The sequence below is a fragment of the Nycticebus coucang genome, chromosome 1 (genome assembly GCF_027406575.1).
Source record: "Nycticebus coucang isolate mNycCou1 chromosome 1, mNycCou1.pri, whole genome shotgun sequence".
NCBI classification, from domain to species: Eukaryota; Metazoa; Chordata; class Mammalia; order Primates; family Lorisidae; genus Nycticebus; species Nycticebus coucang.
Genome location: NC_069780.1, coordinates 135,351,596 through 135,374,786, shown reverse-complemented (window position 1 = coordinate 135,374,786; position 23,191 = coordinate 135,351,596). Strand labels below are relative to the sequence as shown.

At 40.4% G+C, this 23,191-nt stretch overlaps 1 protein-coding gene across 1 annotated transcript in view; it reads left to right on the top strand.

Moving 5' to 3' along the window:
* Positions 1 to 23,191, top strand: part of ARHGEF28 (Rho guanine nucleotide exchange factor 28) — a 292,201-nt gene that overhangs the window by 90,159 nt on the left and 178,851 nt on the right. The window contains exons 3-4 of the mRNA XM_053588797.1: positions 13,998 to 14,145; positions 16,774 to 17,067. Of these exons, the coding sequence (XP_053444772.1) occupies positions 13,998 to 14,145; positions 16,774 to 17,067 (442 nt within the window). The remainder of the gene's footprint in view (positions 1 to 13,997; positions 14,146 to 16,773; positions 17,068 to 23,191) is intronic.

Genomic DNA, 23,191 nt, shown 5'->3' with positions numbered 1-23,191 from the left:
TATGCCCTTTTAATTTTTAAAAAGGACCATGAAAGTTTCTTTATGTGGACTTCTAAATGAAGAAAAAAAAGTACTTCCTTCATTAAGCTCAAGAGGAAGTTCCCTATTCTCAAATCCTTTTAGGAGGATAAGCCATTCTAAATCTCCTTCATTACCTCTCAGACATATTTTTCTAACATCATAAAGTGTGGAGGGCATTTTAAGCCCTAAATTGAGCGAACCAAATTGGCCTGGTGATTACTTAGTCATACATTAACTAACTGATCTAGAAACTGTCTGGCTTGGGCATGGCAGAAGCGTTTTAGTACAACTAAAACCCTGGCTCTCTGGAATGAATTCTGGGGTTTGTGTTTGAGGGCAAATCGGAAAGTATCAGGCTAGAACCTGTTAATTTCTCCCCGGTTCCCTTTCTAGTACCTTCTCTCCAGCTCTGTGGCATCCCTTGGTAGTTGTCCAGTGGGCTACAGAGGTGTCCCTGCTGGGTTTGCTGGGGCATCACAGGCAGGTCTGAGTGTTCCCAACCTTGTTTCAATCCACACACCCCTATTAAAACTTCTCATTCCTCCAGAATTCTTTGCCTACTAGGTAATGACTATGTAATCTTACAAATCTACCCCGTTTTCTCTCCCTTTCAGAAATGTAGATGTATTTGGGGGAAAGAATTGCACAGAACCTGATCCAGACATGAAGAGATTTTCAGTTCTATAAGGGTAACTTTTTTAAAGGGAAAATTTATTAAGGTACAATGTGCATATAGTAAGATTTCCCCTTTCTCGGGTACAGTTCTGTGAGTGTTGATAAACATATGTGGTCTGGTGACCAGCACTGCAGTCTAAATATAGCACATTTCCACCTTCCCATCACTCCCCAAATTCCCTGTGCTGCCCCTTTGTTGTAGCCAACATCCCCTCTCACCCCAGCCTCTGGCAACTGCTGTTTTCTTCCCTGTCACTGTGAAAGGTAACTTCTCCAGAATGCCATATAAGTGGAATTATATATTACGCAACCATTTGAGTCTGGCTTTTGTCATTCAGCATAATCCATTTGAGATCCATTTGCTGCATGTTTCAACGCTTTGTTCTTATATATTGCTGAGTAGAGTTGCCTTGTATGGAGGTACCCCCAGTTTACTCACTGGAGGATATTTGAAATATCTCCAGCTTTTGTTGATGACGAATAGAGCTTCTATAAGCATTTATATACAGGTTTTGTGTGGTTATAAGTTTACATAATACCTAGGTAATAAATACCTACGAGTGGAATTGCCAGGTTTTCTGGTAAGTTAATGTTTATAAAAGATGATTGTTAAATTTATTTTAGATTTTATTATTTTTTTCTAACTATAAAAGTGATGCGTATCTTTTGTAGAAAACTTGAAAAATCTTGAAAAATATCAAGAAGGTTAAAAAAATACCCTAACCCTTTATATCTTTCATTTTCATCTGGGCTTGTATGTACTTAACTTTAACAAAAGTGGTAGACAAGTAGATATTTATTTACCTGCTGTTCTATGACCTATTTTGTACCTCACAAGTATTTTTCTGTATTTTAAAATATGATTTATCATAACTTCTAATGGCTTTGTAATATCTAAGAAGTAAATTCAATGATAGGAGTGTCATAAACCGTGGAAGACTGATATAGGAGGTATTTTTCTACAGAGGAACTCAGAAGTTCCTTGGCTGTTGCTGTTTGTACAGGCCTAATTATATTTACACCATCTTCTATTATGTGAATTCATTTAGGAACAACAATTGGAAGTAATGTGGCCAATTTCCTTGTGCAGATCTGCCTTTCAGGTTTGAGGCCTTTATGGTATGAGTAGAATTTTGGTCTCTAGGCATTATTTTTTCCCTTGGATAAGCTCATTATTTTTTCCCTTACTAGTAGCTCTCAACAGTTCTTTAAATGGTGACTGTAAGAATATTATTGTTATGCACGTTCATAAAAAAATTTGTACTCATCTTCTTAAGTGAAATGAAGGGTAGAGACTATCATATTTTAAATAACCAGCTAATAACTAAAGACATTTTTTTTTTTATTGTTGGGGATTCATTGAGGGTACAAGAAACCAGGTTACACTGATTGCATTTGTTAGGTGAAGTCCCTCTTACAATCGTGTCTTGCCCCCAAAAGGTGTGGCACACACCAAGGCCCCACCCCACTCCCCCCTTCCCTCTCTCTGCTCTTCCTTTCCCCACCCCTCCCTCCTTCTTTCTCTCTCTGCTCTCCCAAGACATTTTTTGTTCTTTTTAATATGCCGTCTGCATTACTGATTCAAGTAAGGTTTCTGTATGGAGAGAGTCAGAGAGTTTGTTTTTGTTCGTTTGTTTTGTTTTGTTTTTTTCTTTTTTGAGATAGACTCTTACTCTGTCACTCTGGGGTTGAATGCCATGGTATCATAGCTCACAGCAACCTCACACTCCTGGGCTTAGGCGATCCTCCTGCCTCAGCCTCTTGAGTAGCTGGGGCTACAGGTGCCTGTCACAATGCCCAGCTAGTTTTTCTATTTTTAATAGAGACAGGATCTCGCTCTTGCTTAGGTGAGTTCAAGAGCTCAAGTAGTCCACCTACCTCACCTCCCAAAATGTTAGGATTACAGGTGAGTCAGAGAGTTTGATATTTTTGTTGGCATTGGGGAAACCTAGCATGTCTGTTGGGGTGTGGTGTGTTCATTCACACGCCTGATTTGCAAAGCCCAAACGAGTCAGGTCTGTTTTCCTGATTCTCTTAAGAACAGGCTAACAGCATTTGGCTGAGCAAGGAAGAAGAGTAGAAAAAGAATCTGAGAAGAGTTTAAAGACTTGGCTACAATTCTGGATGTCCGGCAACCCTTTCTTTCTCTAAGCACCAACCTTTTCTTCATTCAGGAGTCAACTTCAAGGCATATGTTTCTCAATTAAGGAAGCATTAAAAGTAAAATGCCTCTCAGAGTCAATTGTTAAGCTAGTAATTAAGGCGACTGACCTGCACGGTACCAGCCATTTCCCCTATGACCTGAGATTGACTGCAAAGACTAAATCCCTCCAAGACCAAATTGGGGGGAAAGTGTGTATGCGTATTTGTGTGTCTGCGTGTGTGTGCGCACACACCTCTCAGTGAAAAACTTGCTGCTGGCCCAGAACAGAGTTACCTATGGTTCAGTCTTTTTTTTTCTTAATTTTTGATTCTTTGGAATTTTTCTAGTCAGGTTCGGTCTTGAGAATGAAAAAGAAGTGATTTGAAACCTCTGGCCTTTGATGTATGACTAGCAAAGCTGCAAACTAAATTCCAGTTATATAGATACTAGTTTCTTTTAAAGGAATTAATTTGGTATTTGGCTTTGGTTTTGTATTTGTTAGGGAGGCATTTAAAGAGAATCTAGAATATGCTATTAGGTTACTGGCAGATCAGGAGTCTGAATGAAATATTGAACGGTCCACTGGTAGGCAAATCGGTTTGGTGCAGGGGTATATCCAATCAGAGATCAATTTACTAAGCATAGTGTGAGTTGCTAGGGATACGGCCAGGCAGAATGCTCTGCTCAGCAGTGTTTCAAGGTGGTTTTGTACTGTGGCAACATATTTAGTTCCTAAAGAAATGTGAGAACAGCATGTTTTAGTTTTATATCTTGCTAGTTTTAAAATGAACTAGGCATTTTTAAACACTTAATGTTGTCACTGGCCTTTTAAAACTGTCTCCTATTCCTGCTACCCAACTGTAGTTCTGAGTGGTTTTAATCTAAATGCGTTAAGTTTCTGTCTTGCTCTTTCTGCAGAGATAGAAAGCTGGGTCTGAAAATAAAAGCAGAGCTCTTACACATGGAGGTCGTTGTTTGCGCTCAGAAATGAAAATAGGTAAACGTGTCTTCCACAGGTTTTTGTAACTATTCTGAATGATATTTGGCTTTAGAAGTTGGAAGCTTTTAAAAATTCATTGCTTATTATTTTCCCCTGCCAATATTTTTCTTTATTAATTATATGTTCTCATGTCATCTTTCCCCCTTCGTGATCATTACAGAGCCCATTTTGGTATCCATGTGAATTGGCATAATTGGAGCAGGAGGGATTTGGATTAGAGATCAGGAAGTTCTTCCTGAGAAGCCAGGAGTATGGCGATACTAAGAAGGTAGAAAAATCTCTTGAAAACATATAAAGAAAAAAATGTTCCAGCCACATACACCTGAGCTGGCAGGTTCAAATCCAGCCCCCGCCAAACAATGACGGCTGCAACCAAAATACAGCCGGGTATTGTGGCAGGCACCTGTAGTCCCAGCTACTTGGGAGGCAGAGGCAGGAGAATTGCTTGAGCCCAGGAGTTGGAGGTTGCTGTGAGCTGTGATGCCACGGCACTCTACCCAGGGAGACAGCTTGAGGCTCTGTCTCAAAAAAAAAAAAAAAAATTTTTTTAAAGTGATCTTTATGGGAAGTTTGCTTCTTTGCCCAGACATAGCGAGGCACACATGAAATAATCTTTTGTGTTCACTTTTACTTTGTGCCGTTGTAGTCAAGTGTGTATGAGTTTGAACAACCGTTTTCATTGTGGAGTCTTTGGTTTAGGAATTCCCTTTGACTGCAGGAACAGGTGGCCATCTGGAGCCACTTCTATTAGTGGAGAGGACCCTCTTTATGCCAAGAGGAAGAGAGTCCAGCTCTACTTTATTATAAAATAATTTTTAATTATGGCCTAAAATCAATAGAGGGTAACTCCCTCTATTGATTCTATTTCTGTGCTCTGAAATGTTAAATAGTAACTCTGCTCCCTCGGACATAATCCTTCAGACGTTTGAGAACAGCTTTCATATCCCCTCCCTAAGTATTTTCTTTGTTAGAATAAACCCTAATTTTCAACAGCCTTTCTTCACACCATGTGGGGTTGCTCTCAACATCCCGCTAAAACACAGTGCCCCTGATTGAACAGAATCCCCCAGCAGGCTCTGCCTAAGGCAGGAAACAACGCACCAATGACCTTCCCCTTTCTGTGCCCTGCCCTGCAGCCTCAGGCAGTGCGAGCTCATCGTCGGCAGCCTTCCTGAACTTATTACCATCTAAAATCTCTAGGTCCTCTCTGTGTTCAAGATCATCTTCCATCTTCTTTTGTGCTGCTGGGTTTTCTTTCACTTCATTGATAGTCGGTAAAATTCATCCTGTTAACATTGGCCCTGTTCAGTTTTCAATCTTGATTCATTGTAACAGAGCCATCCCCAACTTTTCTGGCACCAGGGACTGGTTTCATGGAAGACAATTCTTCCATGGCTGGGGTGTGTGTGTGTGTGTGTGTGTGTGTGTGTGTGCGCGTGCGCGCGCGTATGGAGGTAGAAGGAGTGTCTGGCAGATGCTGTCAGATGAGAGGGGCAGAGGCCACTGCCCTGCCCTTTTATGCCCTGTACGAGGAGGACGGACGCCCTGGGAACTCGGGGCTCAGTGATCTACCTTGAAGTAAGAATCGGTGGCTGTGCCACTGTTCTTTGCCCAGGAATGATCAGTTCATGGAGAGTTGGAGTTCTTTGTATTCCTTTTTTTTTTGTTTTTGAGTTCTTTATATTCCTGATAGTCTTGGCTGGTTTGGCATGTTCAATACTGTCAGCTGACCCACACCGACCTTCAGACAGTACTTGGTTTGACATAAATTTGTAGACCTCTAGTGTTAAATAATAACCGTGGGAGGTTACTGTCTGCATGGGTTCAACCTGAGCATGAAGTTGATGAATTGTTGGTACTGTGTTGCAATTGTAAAGCTTGTTTAGGACATGAGAATGATAAAAAGACCTTCAAGGAATTTTTTTAGACCATTAATGACTTTGGTGACTAATAGGACTTTGTTGTCTTTCCATGGGACAGCAGAGAGGATCTTAGAGCTACAGAGATCCAAAGCAGATGACGTGGAGCCCTTTACTTGTAGGAGAAACCTTTTTTTCCCAAATAAGTCTTACGGGAGACTTTAGTATTTAAACTCATTTATAAATGTGTTTTCTGCACTTACTGCATCTCTCTGTTGAGGGGGACATTGACTTAGCCTGGCCGTTCAGGTCCTCTCCAGTGTCTGAAAATTTAGTAAATAGTATGTTTGAGTGAGTGACAATCTTTTCAGATTTTGAACTAATTGGAAACTTATTTCCAAAATGAAGTTTGTTAGTTTTTTTTTTTTTTTTAGAGACAGGGTCTGGCTCTGTCACCTGGGCTAGAGTGTACTGGTGTGATCATCACTCACTTCATCTCATGCTCCTGGGTGCAAGTGATCTCCTGGCTTTGCCTTCTGAGTAGTTGGGCACAATCGTGTGCCACATGCCTGGTTAATTTTTTTGTTTGTTTATAGAGATGGGTCTCACTATATTGCCCCGGCTGGTCTTGAACTCCTGGCCTCATGTGATCCTCCCACTTTGGCCTCCCAAAGTGCTGGTCTGTAGGCATGCCGCACCACCACATGTGGCCCAAAATGAAATTTAAATGGAACGTTTGTGAATTCCAACATCCTTCCGTTATAACTTGGGGCTCCCCTGATCTCAGTTTGAAAACCATTAATACAGAGAATAAAAATAAGCATCGACCCAAGGAATTAGAACAATGAGCCATAGCAAAAGTATAAAGGAGAAATTAATTTAAAAATAAAGCACATCTAGATGCACTCATTTTTAAAACGTGGAAGTAGTTAATCTAGAATTCTATACCAGATATAGATTCTGGACTCTGGAGACTAGATAGGTCTTTAAGTTATTTTGGCCTCCCACCCCAGAACAAATAAGAAGATAGAAAACAAATGAACACTAACCACTCTAGTGGTTATTCTCCTGAGCTGGTATCCCTGTCATCTTTGGACATCTCTGATCTTTAAAGGGCTCTCCCTGTGGAGCTGAACTCTGTGCCCTGTCTTTCCCTGTATTGTTCTGGGCTCTTCCCCTGGGGCTTGCAGAACATGTCTAATCCCTGGTCTGCATGACAGACCCTCAGACATTTGCAGTGGTGACTATTTACCCATGCATTTTCTTTTCTTTGACAAAATAGTCCTAGTTCCTTCAATTGTTCCGTATATGACAACACGGTTTTGGTATCCCTCCGGCATCCTCGTCCTTTTCCTCTGAATGCATTGTCAGCTTGCTTTGTGTTTATGTGACAGTATTCCCCGGCTCAGGTATGTCTTACAGGTATAGAGCAGAACTGGGCTAGACTCTTTCCTTAGGGAGTTCCTAGATCAGTGGTTCTCAGCCTTCCTAATGCCGCAATGTATACAAAGGGGTGACGACTCACAGGTTGAGAACCGCTGTGCTAGATTGTCATCAACACAGGGCTGGGTGGGTTGCTGTCCCCATGATGCTAGTTGATTATTGACTAAAACTCCAACCTGTGTCCAACTATTAAGCTGCATGTTGCTTCATTCTTTATGTAGTTGATTATTTGGGGACCAAGTGCAGGGCCTTTATTCCTTAAGGATGATCAGGATAATGGAAGAGTAGAGTTTATAATTTAAGTTTTCTTATACCAAACCGAGTACATTTCCCACTAATATCTGCTTAAAGTGTCAGCTATTGATTTTCAACTTCTAGGAGTTCTAAGTTTTCTTTTCTTCTTATTATTATTAAATCATAGCTATGTACATTCATGCAATTATGGGGTACAATGTGCTGGTTTTATATACCATGTGAAATATTTTCATCACACTGGTTAACATAGCCTTCGAAGTTCTAAGTTTTTATGCAGTTTGTTAGTTAGGGATTTGAAAAAGAAACACAATAAGGAACTTTAAAAAGCCCGCCCCTATGTATTTTTGTTTTGTTTTGCTTTGTTTTGTTTGTTTGTTTTGGGGCAAGGTCTTGCTCTATCACCCTGGGCTACTCTTGAAATCCTGGTTTCCAGCAAACCTCCTGCCTCACGACTCAAGTAGTTGGGATTACAGATGTGAGCCACTGCACCTGGTGAAAGCCTGCTTCTTGTCTTTGGAGGAATCTGCAGGCATTTACTGACTTCCGTCATAAACTGTTTTTTACTTTATTCTCTGTGTTACAGAAACAAAAGCCATTTCAGTTTTATTTTGTGAAAGTCATCAAGGTATTTTGATTTGCGTGTTTATGGTTTTTGAATTCCTAGGTTTAATGCACAAGTTTGAATAACGAGTACCTTTTATAAATATTAATATATACATTTAATTTATGGTAATAATTTCTTTTGGTAAATGATTTTAATTGTGTAATTCAGATCTTTTATATCCTTTGGAATTTTTGTTATTATAAAGAAGACAAGTTTCAAATATTGAAAATAAAGAATCAGATTCAATAGCTCACTTAGAGCACTGTATTTATAGTAGCATGATGGTTTTCATGACACATATTAAACTTTCTTTATAGTATTTAACATCAACTCATATTTACTTTTATGATGCTTTTATCCCTGAATTGTGTCCATTTAAAGGCTGTGTATAATACTAGAATACCTTGGAAAAGATTAGAACATATCTTACTGTCATATAAAACGTGATCACTACTATTAAAAAGCACTTATTGAGTTCTCATTTTTGCCTGTTACTGTAACAACTAGAGTTTATAAACGAAAAGCTATAAACTTTTTCTCAGAAAATGGACATACATACACACACACAAAAACAGTTTTGCTAATAATTTTGAGAGGTTCTCAGATTATCTGAAATTTACTTCCAGACTCTTCCCATGGCCCTAGATTAAGAAACCCTACTATAAAAAGATGTACCACTTGATTCTCATTGTGATAATTTGAAAATACGATACTTGTTTATTGCCCACTCATGCTAGATATTTTAGAAACCAGGTAAAGTTATTGTTCAGGAAATAGCATTGTTATTAACAAAATATAATCACATGCAGATGTATTGTTTATAGAGGGTGAGAGGGAAGAAAGGAAGGAAGGAGCCGAATACGCTAGTATAAGAATGCCCAGTGGTTAGGCTAATACAGCTATTCAGTTACTCAGGTATTGGAGACCTAGATCAATGAAAAATCTTTAGAACATGCAAATTAGTGTTGGCAACCATTTTTACTTTAATCGTCTCACTGGAGTAAGAGAGTTCGGTGAGATAGTTTAGGTGATGAAAACATTTAATACTTTCTTGAATTTGGGGGAAGACATCCATAGATGTCACAGCATTTCAGCAGAAGTCTTGGTCTTTGAGAATTATTGATTATTGATGAGTTTTTTTACAAGTAGAATTTTCCTAGATAGAGGGATGCTTGATGGTAAAAAAAAAAAAAAAAAAAATGGTTTAATTTATTTTTGTGCTGGCATATATTGAAATCTATTTAGTATTAATAGTTAGCTTTTTTCTTTTAAATTTAAATTTAATTTAATTTATTAATTTTTTTTTTTTTTTTCCAGACAGAGTCTCATTCTGTTGCCTAAGCTAGAGTGCTGTGGCCTCAGCCTAGCTCACAGCAAGCTCAGACTCCTGGGTTTAAGGGATCCCCCTGCCTAATCCTCCTGAGTAGCTGGGACCATCCTGCCTCAATGCCCTGCTATGTTTTCTATTTTTAGTAGAGTCAGGGTTTCACTCTTGTTCAGGCTGCTCTTGAATTCCTAAGCTCAAGTGATCCTCCCACCTTGGCCTCCTAGAGTGCTAGGATTACAGGTGTGAGCTGCTGCTGCACCTGGCCAGTTCAGCTTTTCTGTTCTACATTTGCTATTCCTGTTTTCCATGTTACTTGTGGAAGTTTTATTGGAGTGTTGAAGATATCTTCTTTTTTTTTTTAATTTGGGCAGGAGTAGGTAAGAGGCGATAACACTTCACCAAAGGAGAAAGGGAACAATATTGATAGATTCCAACTGGCTCACTTAGGAAAGTGAAAATTTTGACCTGCCAAAGGCAAAGCTTGTAAGTTAAAGCAGATGTTAAAATATTGAAAGAAGAGGAAAGAGTAGAATTCTTTAAATTGAAATTTGATTTGGTCACTAACAAAGCAGCACCATTTAGTAATAGGTTTTTATAAAAGAGAGCAGTAATTTCAGTGGCAATGGAAAAAATATGAATTGAATCAGTGAGGAGCTATTTATTATCTACTAACACAGGAAATAATTCCAAAGATAGTTTTGGTAAGGATGGGATGAAAAGGATGCACTTGACCAGCACAGGTGGTAATAAAAGTTGATACAACATTTTTGGAAAGCAGTTTGTTAGTTTGTGACAATTAGTTTACGTTCATGGGCTCATTTCTGGAATTTTATTCTAAAATAGTAACAGCATGAAAAGTGTACATGAGAATGTTTATTATTGCATTGTTTCTAATGTTATAAAGTTAGAGTTATACTTAATGTACAAAAATAGAAGAATATTTAAGTACTGGTAATCATGGAATTATGGAACGTTAACCACTTGATGGGATGCAGTTAAAAAGGGTGCCAAAGATTTTATTAATAACAATGTGGAAAAACTAGCTACTGTGTGTATTTATGTCACAGTATACCTGTGCAATGATTACTTGGGCATATGAACAAAACATAGGAAAAATTTTAAGGCAGGGCACCATGACTCATGCCTGTAATCCTAGCACTTTGGGAGGCTGAGTTGGGTGGATTTCCTTGAGCTCAGGAATTCGAGACCAGCCTGAACAAGAATGAGACCCTGTCTCTAAAAAATAGCCGGGTGTTGTGGTGGGTGCCTATAGTCCCAACTACTCCGGAGGCTGAGGCAGGAGGTTTGCTTGAGTCCAAGAGTTTGAGGTTACTGTGAGCTGTGATGCCACAGCACTCTACCGAGGCGGCAAACTGAGAGTCTGTCGCAAACAAGAAAAAAAAAAAGTTTTAAAAAGGTTAATACTTTAGGGAATGTTGATGAAATCTAGATGTCTTTTAATGGCTCTTTGTTTAGTAAATGAAAACTTTAAAGCAGTCTTCTAATTTTGTGCTCTTGATGGATATTTATGTTACATATTGAATTAATTGCAAATTTAATTATTTGATAGGAGCATGTCTTATCCCTAATAGCTGTTGTTCTAAAGCCAGTTTTGAGTAGACCATTCTGTTCCTGCTGATCTGAAATACCGTCTTTATTACATTATTTCCATGGATACATGTGTCTGTCTCAGACTCTGTCCTTTTGTGGTGGGTCTTTATGCTGCTATCACATGTTTAAGTGATCCTGGCTTTATTTTACGTTTTGCTTGGTGGAGGGGAAGCTCTAACCCTTCCCCCACAGCACAAACATTATTCTCTCTAGAAACTTTGTTTCTAGTCCTGGGAATTTACTCCTCTGAGTGAACTTTAGAATGAGCTTGTTGAATTTCACTTGAAAAAGTTTAATTTGGATTTTGATTGGTGTATATTATATGCAGAGATCAATTCAGGGAGATAATTTTGCCCAGCATGCCTCTGACTGTTTCTAGAAGTTATAGTGAAATAACTCGAGTGCTTTTTACTTGGGATACCGTGAGTTGATAGAAAGGTCATAACACACCCCTATTCTGTGACTCTGATATTCATGCCAACACCTTCATTTAGGGACGTTTGCAGTTTTCAGTTGCCCACAGCATCCAGTTGACTCCAGATGGGGAAGTGAACAAGCACTCTAGAATTCTGTAATAGGAGTTTCTCTTCGCTGCATATGAAATTAGTGGCCTTTTACGAAGAGGAGCAGATTTTCAGTGGCCCCTGTGATTAGAAAAACCCTTAGCGGGCGGCGCCTGTGGCTCAAGGAGTAGGGCGCCGGTCCCATATGCCGGAGGTGGCGGGTTCAAACCTAGCCCCGGCCAAAAATCACACACACACACAAAAGAAAAACCCTTAGCTTACCTCCAGAATTGCCACCTGTGGGCTGATTATTTATGCTGTGCTTGCTCCTCAACGCAAATCTTTTGGAAGCCTATTCTTCCCCCATCTCCTCAGTAGCTTTGTCTGAATATCTCCTGTGAGCTTTAGCTCTCCTGAATGAAAACGTGCTTGTTTTACCATCTTTGTATTTTCTTTCCCTGTCTTGCACCCCTTTCTGTCTAATCAGGTCTCTCTGTTGGGTTCCATATCACCCCTTCCCTTCCTCTCCCATAACATTTCATAACCATGTCTTTCTTGTGTCTCTATTTATTGCTGGATTCTATTCTGCAGTGTTAGGACTTCTGGGCGGCTCTCTTTAGCAGGTGGGCGGGTCTTATTTCTCACCTGAGTGTTATCTACTTTACCAGTGGAAGGCGTGGCATGGTTTGAAAGGGAGGCGGAATGCGTGGTGAGACTGTACTGTTTGGGGTTGTATTGCTCTGGAAAGGGGTTGCAATTAAACTCTTTCCTTAGCTGTAGTCCTTATTCACCCAACCAAATAAAATAGTAATGTGATCGTTGTTTTGAATAGATGCAGATTAGATATCCTTGTGATCTGTGAAAATCTTGGCTTTGTTTATATAATTTGGTTTTTTATTTAAAAAGAAAATCACCAGCAGGTCAGGTCAGATTCTATCTGTGGATACTTAACAGTCCTTTTAGTAACCAGGAACTTGAGGAAAGCAAGCTGTTCTTCCTTTTTTAGGAAATGGAATTTCGTCTGAGTTTCCTCTCTCAGTCATGTCAGACATTTGTTATTGTTTTTTGCTTTTCATATCTCCTTCCTGAACTGTTTTGGAAGCTATTGTATGGTAGATTTTTCTTGGCATGTTACATTCTATTGATTACATGTGTGTGTGTGTATGAGAGTGTGTGCACACGGGAATAATCCCATACTCTGGACAGTTCAAAATTGTAAACTGGTGATTTTTCAGAACTCCACCATTTGCATTTATATCAATTCATAATTTCAGATAACTTTATATGTGTGTGATGAATTGCAAACCACTAGGAAAACAGTTTGTTTGTTTTTTATTAAAAAAAAGTTTAGATTCAATGACTGTGTACCTGTTGGTAAAAGGAGCCCTGCGTTGATTTTGACCCCGACTGGCCTAATTCTTAGTGTCTTCTGGGATGATAGTCATGAAATGCAAACAGATGTTCAGGAGCCTGTGTAGACGTCCCTCTGTTCACTTTCCACCCCTGTCAGGGGGGAGATATCTCAGAGAGCAGGTCTGTTTTTTTGTTGAGCATGCAGAGCCCAGATGCTTCTCCACGCTGGGCCGAGCTCTGGAGGCTCTCCAAAGTGGGTGACCCTTTCCAGCCCCTGGTTTCCATTTCCCTGCCGCTCCCACAGGCTGGGTGGAATGCACCCTCTCCTGGGAGGCCCCACGTTGTACTGTTTTTTTGTGTGTGTGTTAGGGAGGATCCTGAATCCCTGGAAGCCTCCAGGGTCCCGAGACAACCTGGATCTGGCAGGCTGGACCTTGGCTGTGGCTCCCTGGGGTGTGACACTCCTGAGGCAGCCCTTCCACAAAACCCTGGGTAATAATATGCTCTAGAGCCCCAGCCTGCTGCCCTGCTTCCTTTGACATGTGTCCTCAGAATGTACCTTGGGACTAGGGCACTTTGTAGGGCTTTGTGCCAAAGAGAAGCTCTTAACAGAAAGTGTGAGGCCAGCCCAGGTAAGAAAGAGAACCTGGAAACCCCTCAAGAAGACAAATTGCAAATGGCAGTGTCCCAGAAAGCGTGGGAAGAAGTAGTTTGATTTATTTGGCAAGGTTTGTGAATATTTAAGATTTTACAACCGACTGTGATCTAGTACCGGGTGAGGCCAGAGCTGACAATAATTATCTCGAACCTTTGTGGTATAACAGTGGTATTTCAGGTACAGGATAGGATAGGAATTAATACAAGCAATGGTACTTGGCTGCTAGGAGTCAAATAAAGTAAAAGGCAATGAAGTATCGCACTCACACATCTAGTAAATTAAAACAAAATTCTTCCCTGTGCCCTGAACTTTTTCAACTCTAAAAACAGAACAAACCAGCTTTGATACTCATACTTCACTGTATCAGGAAGCATCTTCCCTAATGTCAAAAGTGTTATTGTTGGAAAGAAGGATTCGTGCCATTTGAGCTCAACATGAAGTGAATACTGCAAATGACCCTGTCTGGGGCTCGAGCCCTTTTCATTGAGGTTTCTTAAAATGAGGACAAGGAAGTGTGACAATGCCTCTACTCATTCATTTTTCAGGGACAGATGACGGTCTATGCGAAGTTTGACAAAAATGTTTATCTTCCTGAAGATGCTGAGTTTTACTTTATTTACGATGGATCTCATCAGCGACACATTGTGATTGCAGAACGTGTCAAGGATAATGTTCTCCAATCCAGCATTCCAGGTACAGTGTCCTCTGTCGGCAAGTATCTTCCCTCCAGGGAGATGGGCCAGGAGGAGAACTAGGAGCAAAAGGAAAACAGTGCTTCAGGGCCAGGGGTGTGTAGGTGTCCATGTCTGTGTGCCTCTGGGTGTGTGCGTGTCAGGAGAACACTCACACTGCATTATTGCACACTCGAGGTCCTTCCAGCTGTGTCTGCAGCTTCACTGGGAGCTGTGACTTGCCCCAGCAGGCCCATCCTGTGGGCTACACCCAGTTCTTAGGGTTGGGTGTGCTTTGGATGTAGTCAAGTGGAGGAAACACTGTATACTAAGTGTCACCTCCTGTCATCTCAGGCCCATTGCCAGGGCTGCTTCAGGAAGAACTGACATTGACAAAGGTTGTCTCCATTCTCCCTTCCTCCTTCCCCCGCGGGCAGCCTGGCAGCCTCGGGTCAGCCTTTCCTCTGCTTGCTCCCTTTGGTTGCTGCAACTCTTTCCTTGGTCCTCCGTCCAGAATCTGCCTTGTGGGATCCCAGACTCCAGAACTTTCTTTTCCCCAGCTTCAAAATAGTCACATTTTGAAAACTGTCATTCTCTCTGTTGTCTTCCTGAAATACCATGGTGACAGAGGACACATCCGTGTGGCCTGTTAATGTGTCATTGTGAAGTAGCAACCCTTCTCAGAGTGTTGGGGGATAGGCTGTGCATTTAAAAGATCTAAGAGGCTGGGCGCGGTGGCCCACGCCTGTAATCCTAGCACTCTGGAAGGCTGAGTGCTCCTAAACTTAACTGCCTTAAGTGTTCCCCTGTTTTCTTGATTTTCTCTTTTATCTAGTCTCTTATAGTGAAAGGATAAAAATAATAACGACTGTGCCACTTCTAATTTCAAAACTTTTCATTACATTTTTTCTTTACTTGTAGATACTCCTTATGTTAAATCTTTTAGATTATATGTCGTGGGGTGACCTACTTAAAAGTGAAGTTTCTTACCTTTATTTTAACAGAGTCCCTGGATCAGTGTTTTTCAACTTTTTTTTTTTTTAAATCTCATGGCACACTCGAACCTATAGTTAAATTTCCACAGCACACTTAAATTATGTTGGTAAAAAAGAAAAAAAAAGTGAAACAAAGAATATATTACTGTGCCTTGAACTTCTTTCAAAAATAATTTAATTAATGATCTTTAAAAGTTTTTGCAGCACCTCTAAGATCCTCTCCTAGCACTCTGGTTGAAAATCCCTGCCCTAGAGGCAGGGAATGGTCTCTATTCCTAAACCTTAAATTTCTCTGGTTATAGGTTTACCAGGGAAACCTTTCAGAAATTTATATAACAGATTTATGTCGTATGCATTAGGCATGTTTAGTTTAGTAGGAGGTGGCTGCATTCTGTGCTTGTACCATTGGGCTACTCTTAAAGGAGTCAATGTCAAAATGGCAGAATTTCTCTTTTAGTAAACTTTGGATGCTCTTATTCCTTGAAGGTCTACAACGCAGCATTTAGGAAGAATAAAACAGAGTGGGAATGACTTGTACCCGTTAGCCATTTGCTTGGGGGCAAGAGAGAGCTGTGGACTGGTAGTAGCTGAGTAACTCTTCTTTGACCAGCCATGGTTATCATCATTGTAGTGGTTTGGTACCACTAATTCTTGGAAATTCTGCCAAGGGCAGGACAAAAATATATGTGAGTAGGTGTGAATCAACCTTAGCAAAATGGGAGACTGGGGCAATGAGAAGGAAGGAGTGGAGGGAGGAATAGATAGCGGGCTTGGGTGACCACGCTCAGCAGTATTAAGAACACCTAAAGACAGAGAGGCTGGTGTGGGAAGGAGGGGTGCACTAAACAACATATACATACGTGTGTGTGTGTGTGTGTGTGTGTGTGTGTGTGTATACACACTCACACAGTAGAACCTCTGCATGTTGACCACCCAAGGGACTATAAAAAACTGGTCAACATACAGAGGTGATCAGCATAAGGAACTAGGCCTGCTGTACTCATGTGTACCTGTGGTGCATGTCCGGTCTATGAAAAGTAGGTCACCTTAAGGAGGTGGGCAATGGAGGGAAGTGGTCAACTATGGAGGTTCTACTGTGTGTATATATATATATATATATATTCATAAAAAAAAATACGTATATTTTTTTCTTTTCTGTTGAGGAGACTTCACCCACTCTAACTCACACTTAAAAAAACTCTGTGGAATTAGAGTAACCTGTATAATTTTGTGATGCTATCTTGTAAACCTGTCACCTAGACAAATACATAAAGATGCGTGACTCAGGAGGAAATGGCAGAGCAGAAAAGAGCAAAGCCCTTTAAGATGACAAACGTGAATTCGGGGTGGGAGTAGAAGTGAAAGGTGAAGGTATGGCAGATAACAGGGTTTGGTGAGGACAGGAGAAGAGACACCCAAGTGCTCTACACTTACAAACACTTAAAACTTAAACTTACAAACACACTTAAAACTGGGAGTTGCTGAAAGAACTTGGGGGTCAGGTATAGTGTGTGAAGATAATGGGCAGCTTCCTCTCTGGCCTGTCCTCCTGGGCGTGCTGTCTGCTTCAGCAGTGTGGCTGAGCTGGCACCTTGGGCCCCTGGGGGAGCACCTCCTGCAGACCTGGGGTGAACTGTTCACTGTCTTCTTGTCAGGCCGTGGGCTTCAGGAGATGGTGACAGTGTCCGTGTGCCTCTGCTCAGAAGGCTACTCCCCAGTGACCATGGGCTCTGGCTCGGTGACCTATGTGGACAACATGGCGTGCAGGCTGGCCCGTTTGCTGGTGACCCAGGCTGACCGCCTCACAGCCTGCAGCCATCAGACTCTGCTGACCCCCTTTGCCCTGACGGTGGGAGCCCTGCCTGCGTTGGACGAGGAGCTCGTGCTGGCTCTGACCCATCTGGAGTTGCCTCTAGGGTGGACTGTCTTGGGCAGTTCTCAATTGGAAGGTGGGTATTCCCCAGACAGTTCAGATTCTCTTCTCTACGTTGAGTTCAGAATGGGCCTTACGCTTTACTCTCTTTCCCTGGGTAGATTTTCCTGCCCACCTCTCACCTGAGCCTCACTCTGATGTGGTCGGGCTCCCTGAAGTGTAGAGTCACTCAACTGTGGGCTGGTTGATGCTACCCTGTCCCAGCGGGTGCGGGGCAGATGGAAGAAGAGCTCTGCCCCAAGGAGAGGAGGACTGTTTCTTTATGGCAGACTGTTGATCCAGCCGCTTCGGGCTGTGGCTCCTCTTCCCTTGGCAAATTTTCTTGCTGTGAGAAGGGGACGTTGCTGCTCTGTTTCCAAATAGGTAGGGTCACTGGAAAAGGAAGATCACATTGCCAGCTCTATAAAACACTTAGAAGAAATGTGACCACGTGGGAAATGTAACCAACATATTGACATCTTAAAAATGTTAGTGTCACTGGGAGCATTCGTATTATACCTGAACTAACTTTTAGAGTTACTAAAGGCTGAATGGACACTTAATACCAATTATTATGAATCTGTTTGTGAACAGACCTATAGATGCTTTTTTTAAGGCCATACTACGCACAAAGCTAAATTGCTCACTGGATGCTTTTAATGGTGATTACAAAATTATATAATTGTATTGGAAATACAGAGATGTTGCTTTTTCTAATCGATGAACACAACATATGTTATTACTGTTTTTCTGTATCCTTCTCATGACCTTAGTTTTGTGGTTGGGTGATGCTATTTTTTTTTTTTTTTTTTTGTAGAGACAGAGTTTCACTTTATGGCCCTAGGTAGAGTGCCATGGCATTGCATAGCTCACAGCAACCTCCAACTCCTGGGCTTAAGCGATTCTCTTGCCTCAGCCTCCCAAGTAGCTGGGACTACAGGCGGGTGATGCTATTTTTAAGAGTTTCTGCTTCCTGATAAATTCTACTTACAAGTAATAGATTGGCTGAAATTTGATCATGGATAAGATTAAGTCAAGATTAAGTGAAATCATGCCCCTTTACTCATCGAGGTGAAGGGGTATGATTTTTGTAAATAGAATTATAGGGCCATAAGTAAATCATAGTCAGAATGGTTCTCCATTTCTTTCTGTCACTCCAGGTTATACTAAAAGTCTCCTGGGCACTTAGAGATGGTTCTTGTTTTGTAAGACTTTGGATGAGGGAAGTCGCAAGTCCAGTCTAGCACGGAGCTAGGCCTGCGTCCTGCACACTGTGCTCTGCTGTGTGGAACTGAGTGCTGCCTATAAAGGAGGGGCCTCCCTGAGGATGGGGGTTGTGTTTTTTTGTTCACTCCGAATCCCAAAGACCCAGCAAAGGCATATGGGAACATGGGATAGTTATAAGAGTGAAACTTGAAAGACCTTAGGTAATGCCCTTCATTCATTTAACAAATACTTCTTGAGTATCTGCTGTGTGCTGAGCCCTTTGCTCATGTGTGAGGAATTCCAATAGTGATACTTGAAGGTCCCAGAAAATACCCTTCCTATCTCATGTATACTCGTCTATGATATATGATATGTTATTATATACATGTATCATGTATTATAGCATATAGAGCTCCCTATATATGATATATATTGTATATATCTGTGTATATCTTATCTACAATGTTTTCTGGCTAAGGAAATTCATTTCTTAAGCCCCTTGGATTTTTTTAAAAGTTTCTAACTATAATATTGGAAAGTGTTTATTTTGGGGAAGGTGGTTCCATTTTGACAAAGACACAAAGCTTTTATGAATTTTCACCAGTCAGTATACTCAAGCCTCTGAGTACAGAGCTTAAAGCCTCATGGAGAGGCAGGTGGGGGCCAGACAGGAGGCTCTTTCTCTGGCCTGGCAATCTGCTCGGCATAGCAGATTTCTGCCTGCAGTAGTTGAAGTTATGCCCCTATCATATTGTAAATTGTTAAAGGTCATGGAACTTGATTACTATAAATGAATGGCTTAAGCTAAGGGCTTCCAAGATGGAATTCATGTTACCCACATGCTAGATTTCTTTTTTACACCAAAAATTAGAAATAAATTAATATTTCCTAATGTTTAATCTGTGAATTGACAGTAATGTGTGCATACAATTTTCCGTGTTGAGCATGCATGCTCAAGATGATTTTTGCTGATAGAAATACATGTCAAATAAATGTGGAGCCAGTTATAGTGGCTCACGCCTATAATCCTAGCACTTCAGGAGGATAAGGTGGGAGGATTGCTTGAAGGCAGGAGTCTGAGGCCAGCCTGAGCAAGAGCGAGACCCCACCTCTACCAAAAATAGAAAAATTATCCAGGCATGGTGGTATGTACCTGTAATCTCAGCTACTCAGGAGGCTGAGGCAGGAGAATCACTTGAGCCCAGGAGTTTGAGGTTACAGTGAACTATGATGATGCTACTGCAGTCTAGCCCAGGTGACAGAAAGACACCCTGTTTCAAAAACAACAAAAATGTGGAGAACTGGGTTAAACTCCAAGTTGTCAGGGATCTCTTATTGGCATTTTCGTTGCTATAGTATTTGAAGATGCATTTTTGTTCACCGAGCCTGTAGCTGTCATGAGAGATAATTGATTTATCTTTGATTTATCTCTGTCCTTATAACAGGCGGATTTATATCGCCAAGAGGCTAGAGATCTTTTCTGACCCTTCTGCCAGTATTTGTATATGACATACATATTTTCATGAGAGAAAAACTGGAAAAGTTCCTCTTCATAATAATACTCTTTTCTATAGAAAACAATTCCAGTGTTGTTAAATATATGTGCTCTGGGAATTGCAGCAGTAGCAAAAACAAATAAATAGGACTTGATTAAATTAAAAAGATTCTGAACAGTAGAGGAAATAATCAACAGAGCAAATAGATAACTGCTACAATGGAAGCAAATATTTGCAAGCTGTGCATCCAAGAAAGGGCTAATATGCAGAATCTACAAAGAACTCAATTAATCGGCAAGAAAAAGCAAACCACCATATTAGAGAGTGGGCGAAAATATGAACAGAAGCTTTTCAAAAGAAAATAGACAAATGGCCAGTAAACATACGAAAAAAATCCCCAACATTGCTAGTCATCAGGGAAATGCAAATTAAAACCACAATGAGATATCACCTTAGCCATGGCAGAATGGCTGCTATTAAAAAGTAAAAAACAAAACAAAACAAAACAATAGATGTTGGTTTGGATGCAGAGAGAAAGGAAGGTTTATATACTGTTGGTGGGACTGCAAATTATTACAACCTCTTTGGAAAACGGTATGGAGATTCCCCAAAGAACTAAATGTGGACTTATCATTTGATTCACAATCTCACTACTGGGTATCTACCTAAAGGAAAAGAAGTCATTTTATCAAAAGGACACCTGCACTTGAGTATTTACTGCAGGACGATTCATAATAGCAAAGATGTGGAATCAACCTAAGTGCCTATCAATTTATGAGTAGTTAACAAAATGTGTGTGTGTGTGTGTGTGTATCTCGTGGAAAACTACTCAGCCATCAAAAGGAATGAGTTTATGCCTTTCATAGCAATTTGGATGGAACTGGAGACCATTGTCCTAAGTGAAGTATCTCAGGAATGGAAGAACAGATACCACACGTACTGTCTGATGATCTGGAGCTCATCAGTGGGCACCCATGGGCATGCAGAGAAGTATAAGCCATTGGAAATCCAGAAGGGGGAGGGGAAAGGGGGGAGAAAGAGGGAAGGGGTGAAACCTACCTAACAGTTAGCATGAACACTATTTGGGAGATGGGCACACTAATAGCCCTGACGTAAGCATTATAAAAGCTATCCATGTACCAATAACATTTGTACCCTCTTAATAATTTGAAATAAAAAAAAAATGTGCTCTGGAGTCAGATTCAAATTCTGACCACGTTGCTTCCTGACTATGAGAATTGGGCCAATTATGTCAGTTCCAATGCTACAAAATTTTGATTTCTAAAATGAGGCGTAGTGATATCCACCTCACTGGCTTGTGGTGATTAAATTAGGTAATGCATAGTAAAGCTTCTAGAACAGTGTCTGCACATACTAAATTCTCTGTACAAGTCGACTTTTTGTGAATGTATTCTCATATATAGAGAGTATACGTCATGTCCTTTTATGTACATGTATAGAAAGCAAATTACAGTGTCTTTGGACAAATGAAATTACATAGGCAAAGGATAAAATCCTGGAATTGTAAACAATTCCTTGAAAATTTCTAGGAACTTTTTGAGACTTTCTCTAATAACAGTCTCTAGTATTTGAAGTAACATTGCCTGCAGCTTGTACTTGTAAGGGAGCTTCTGTACAGCATCAGTGTCAAGGGACAGGGCTAATACCCATGTTGTTACCCTGTTTCCCCAAAAATAAGATAGTGTCTTATTTTAAGGTGTGCTCCCAAAGATGCGCTAGGTCTTATTTTCAGGGGACATCTTATCTTTCCTGTAAGTAGGTCTTATTTTCGGAGGATGTCTTATTTTCAGGGAAACAGGGTAGAATGGCTCATTTTAGATTGGTAGGCCTTACCAGATGTTTTTGTAAGAATAATTTTATCAGAATTATTCACCAGTTTAAAAAAATTCAAATTGGGCATTTAGAGAATAGATTCAAATGTAAATTCTTCTATGTCAGTTTTAATTTTGTACTTTAGAAATTGTATTAGAGGCGGCAAGCTGTGGCTGATGCATGTACGCACTCTGGGAGGCCCAAGTGGTTGGATTGCTAGAGCTCACGTGTTTGAGGCCAGCCTGAGCAGCGAGATCCCATCTCTACTAGCTGGGTGTTGTGGTGGGTGCCTGGAGTCCCAGCTACTGAGGAGGCTGAAGCAGGAGGATTGCTGAAGCCCAAGAGACTGAGATTGCTGTGAGCTGTAATGATACCACGGCACTATACCCAGGGTGACGGAGTGAGACTCTGTCTCAAAAAAAATTTTTTTTAAATTAGAGAGAGATATGGATTACATACTGAGTAGGAGGGAAAGCTAGAATTTTTATTATATTTACTAAACCAAGTAATTGGGCATAAATGTCATCATTATGTAGTTGGGAATAAACAAGCACATTTGGTGAAGGACTAACATTGATGCCTTGCTTAGATCAACTGGGTTATGTTAGATTCTATAATGCACATGTATACTTCAGCGGATGTATTTGGATTCATTGTCTACTCATATCCATTTGGTGGGGTTCTGCTAAACTTGACCTATTTTGGATTTGTTCTTTGTACTGAACTCTTAATTTAGTAGATTTTTAAGTAGTTTAAAATCACTTAGAGTGCTCACACATCTTTTTTCTAGTATATATATCTGATTAGTGTTGCTTGTCTTTGAGGCAGACAAATTATAATAATAATGTAAGAAAGGAACTGAGGCCTGGGGCCCAGTGGGGTTTATCATGTGATCAGTCCTGATAGTGGCGTCACAAGTGGAAAACAGTTTCTTTCCTAGTAACTGTTTCTTATTTCCTTATGTAAAAACTATTTTAAAGCTTTGCCATTGACTCTTATTAAAAATTCTTTGTGTTTTCCTTTTTATTTATGATTTCTTTGGATATTAATAGATTTCACAGGATAAGCATTAATTGATGTCTCTAATGATTTTGTCTTGGACTAGTCTGATTGAAACCTTGCTGTGAAAGCTTACTGCATTTCCTTGCATTTTATAATACATCTCCCTGGTTTTTGTTCCTTGTCAATCATTAAGAGTGACTGGGAAAACATGAGATCCTGGAGAAGGGCCAGAGTCTGAGTAGAGCATGTGTCTTGTAAAGGAAAGCAGAGCCTTCTTTTGGTCCTGTGTCTTACCCATCACTAGTCACATGCATCTTTGTTGTGTATACAAGGGAAGGAAATATCCCAGGTTTTATTTAATTTTAGGCCATAAATAAAATTGGATTTCTATTTTATAAAATTAAGCCCATTCCCCCTGTGAAATAGCTTTCATGATAGAAGCTTTTGCAGGGTCTCCGAACCCCAAATGTAGAGTAAAACGTTAAATAGTAATATAATTATCCAATAAAATTTCACAATTTATCTTTTGTTTGTTTGTTTGTTTGGGTTGTTTGCCTGTGTGTTGTGACAGAAATCACTTAGAGACTGGCATAGTTTTGATAATTAGGTTAACGTGGATAAAAT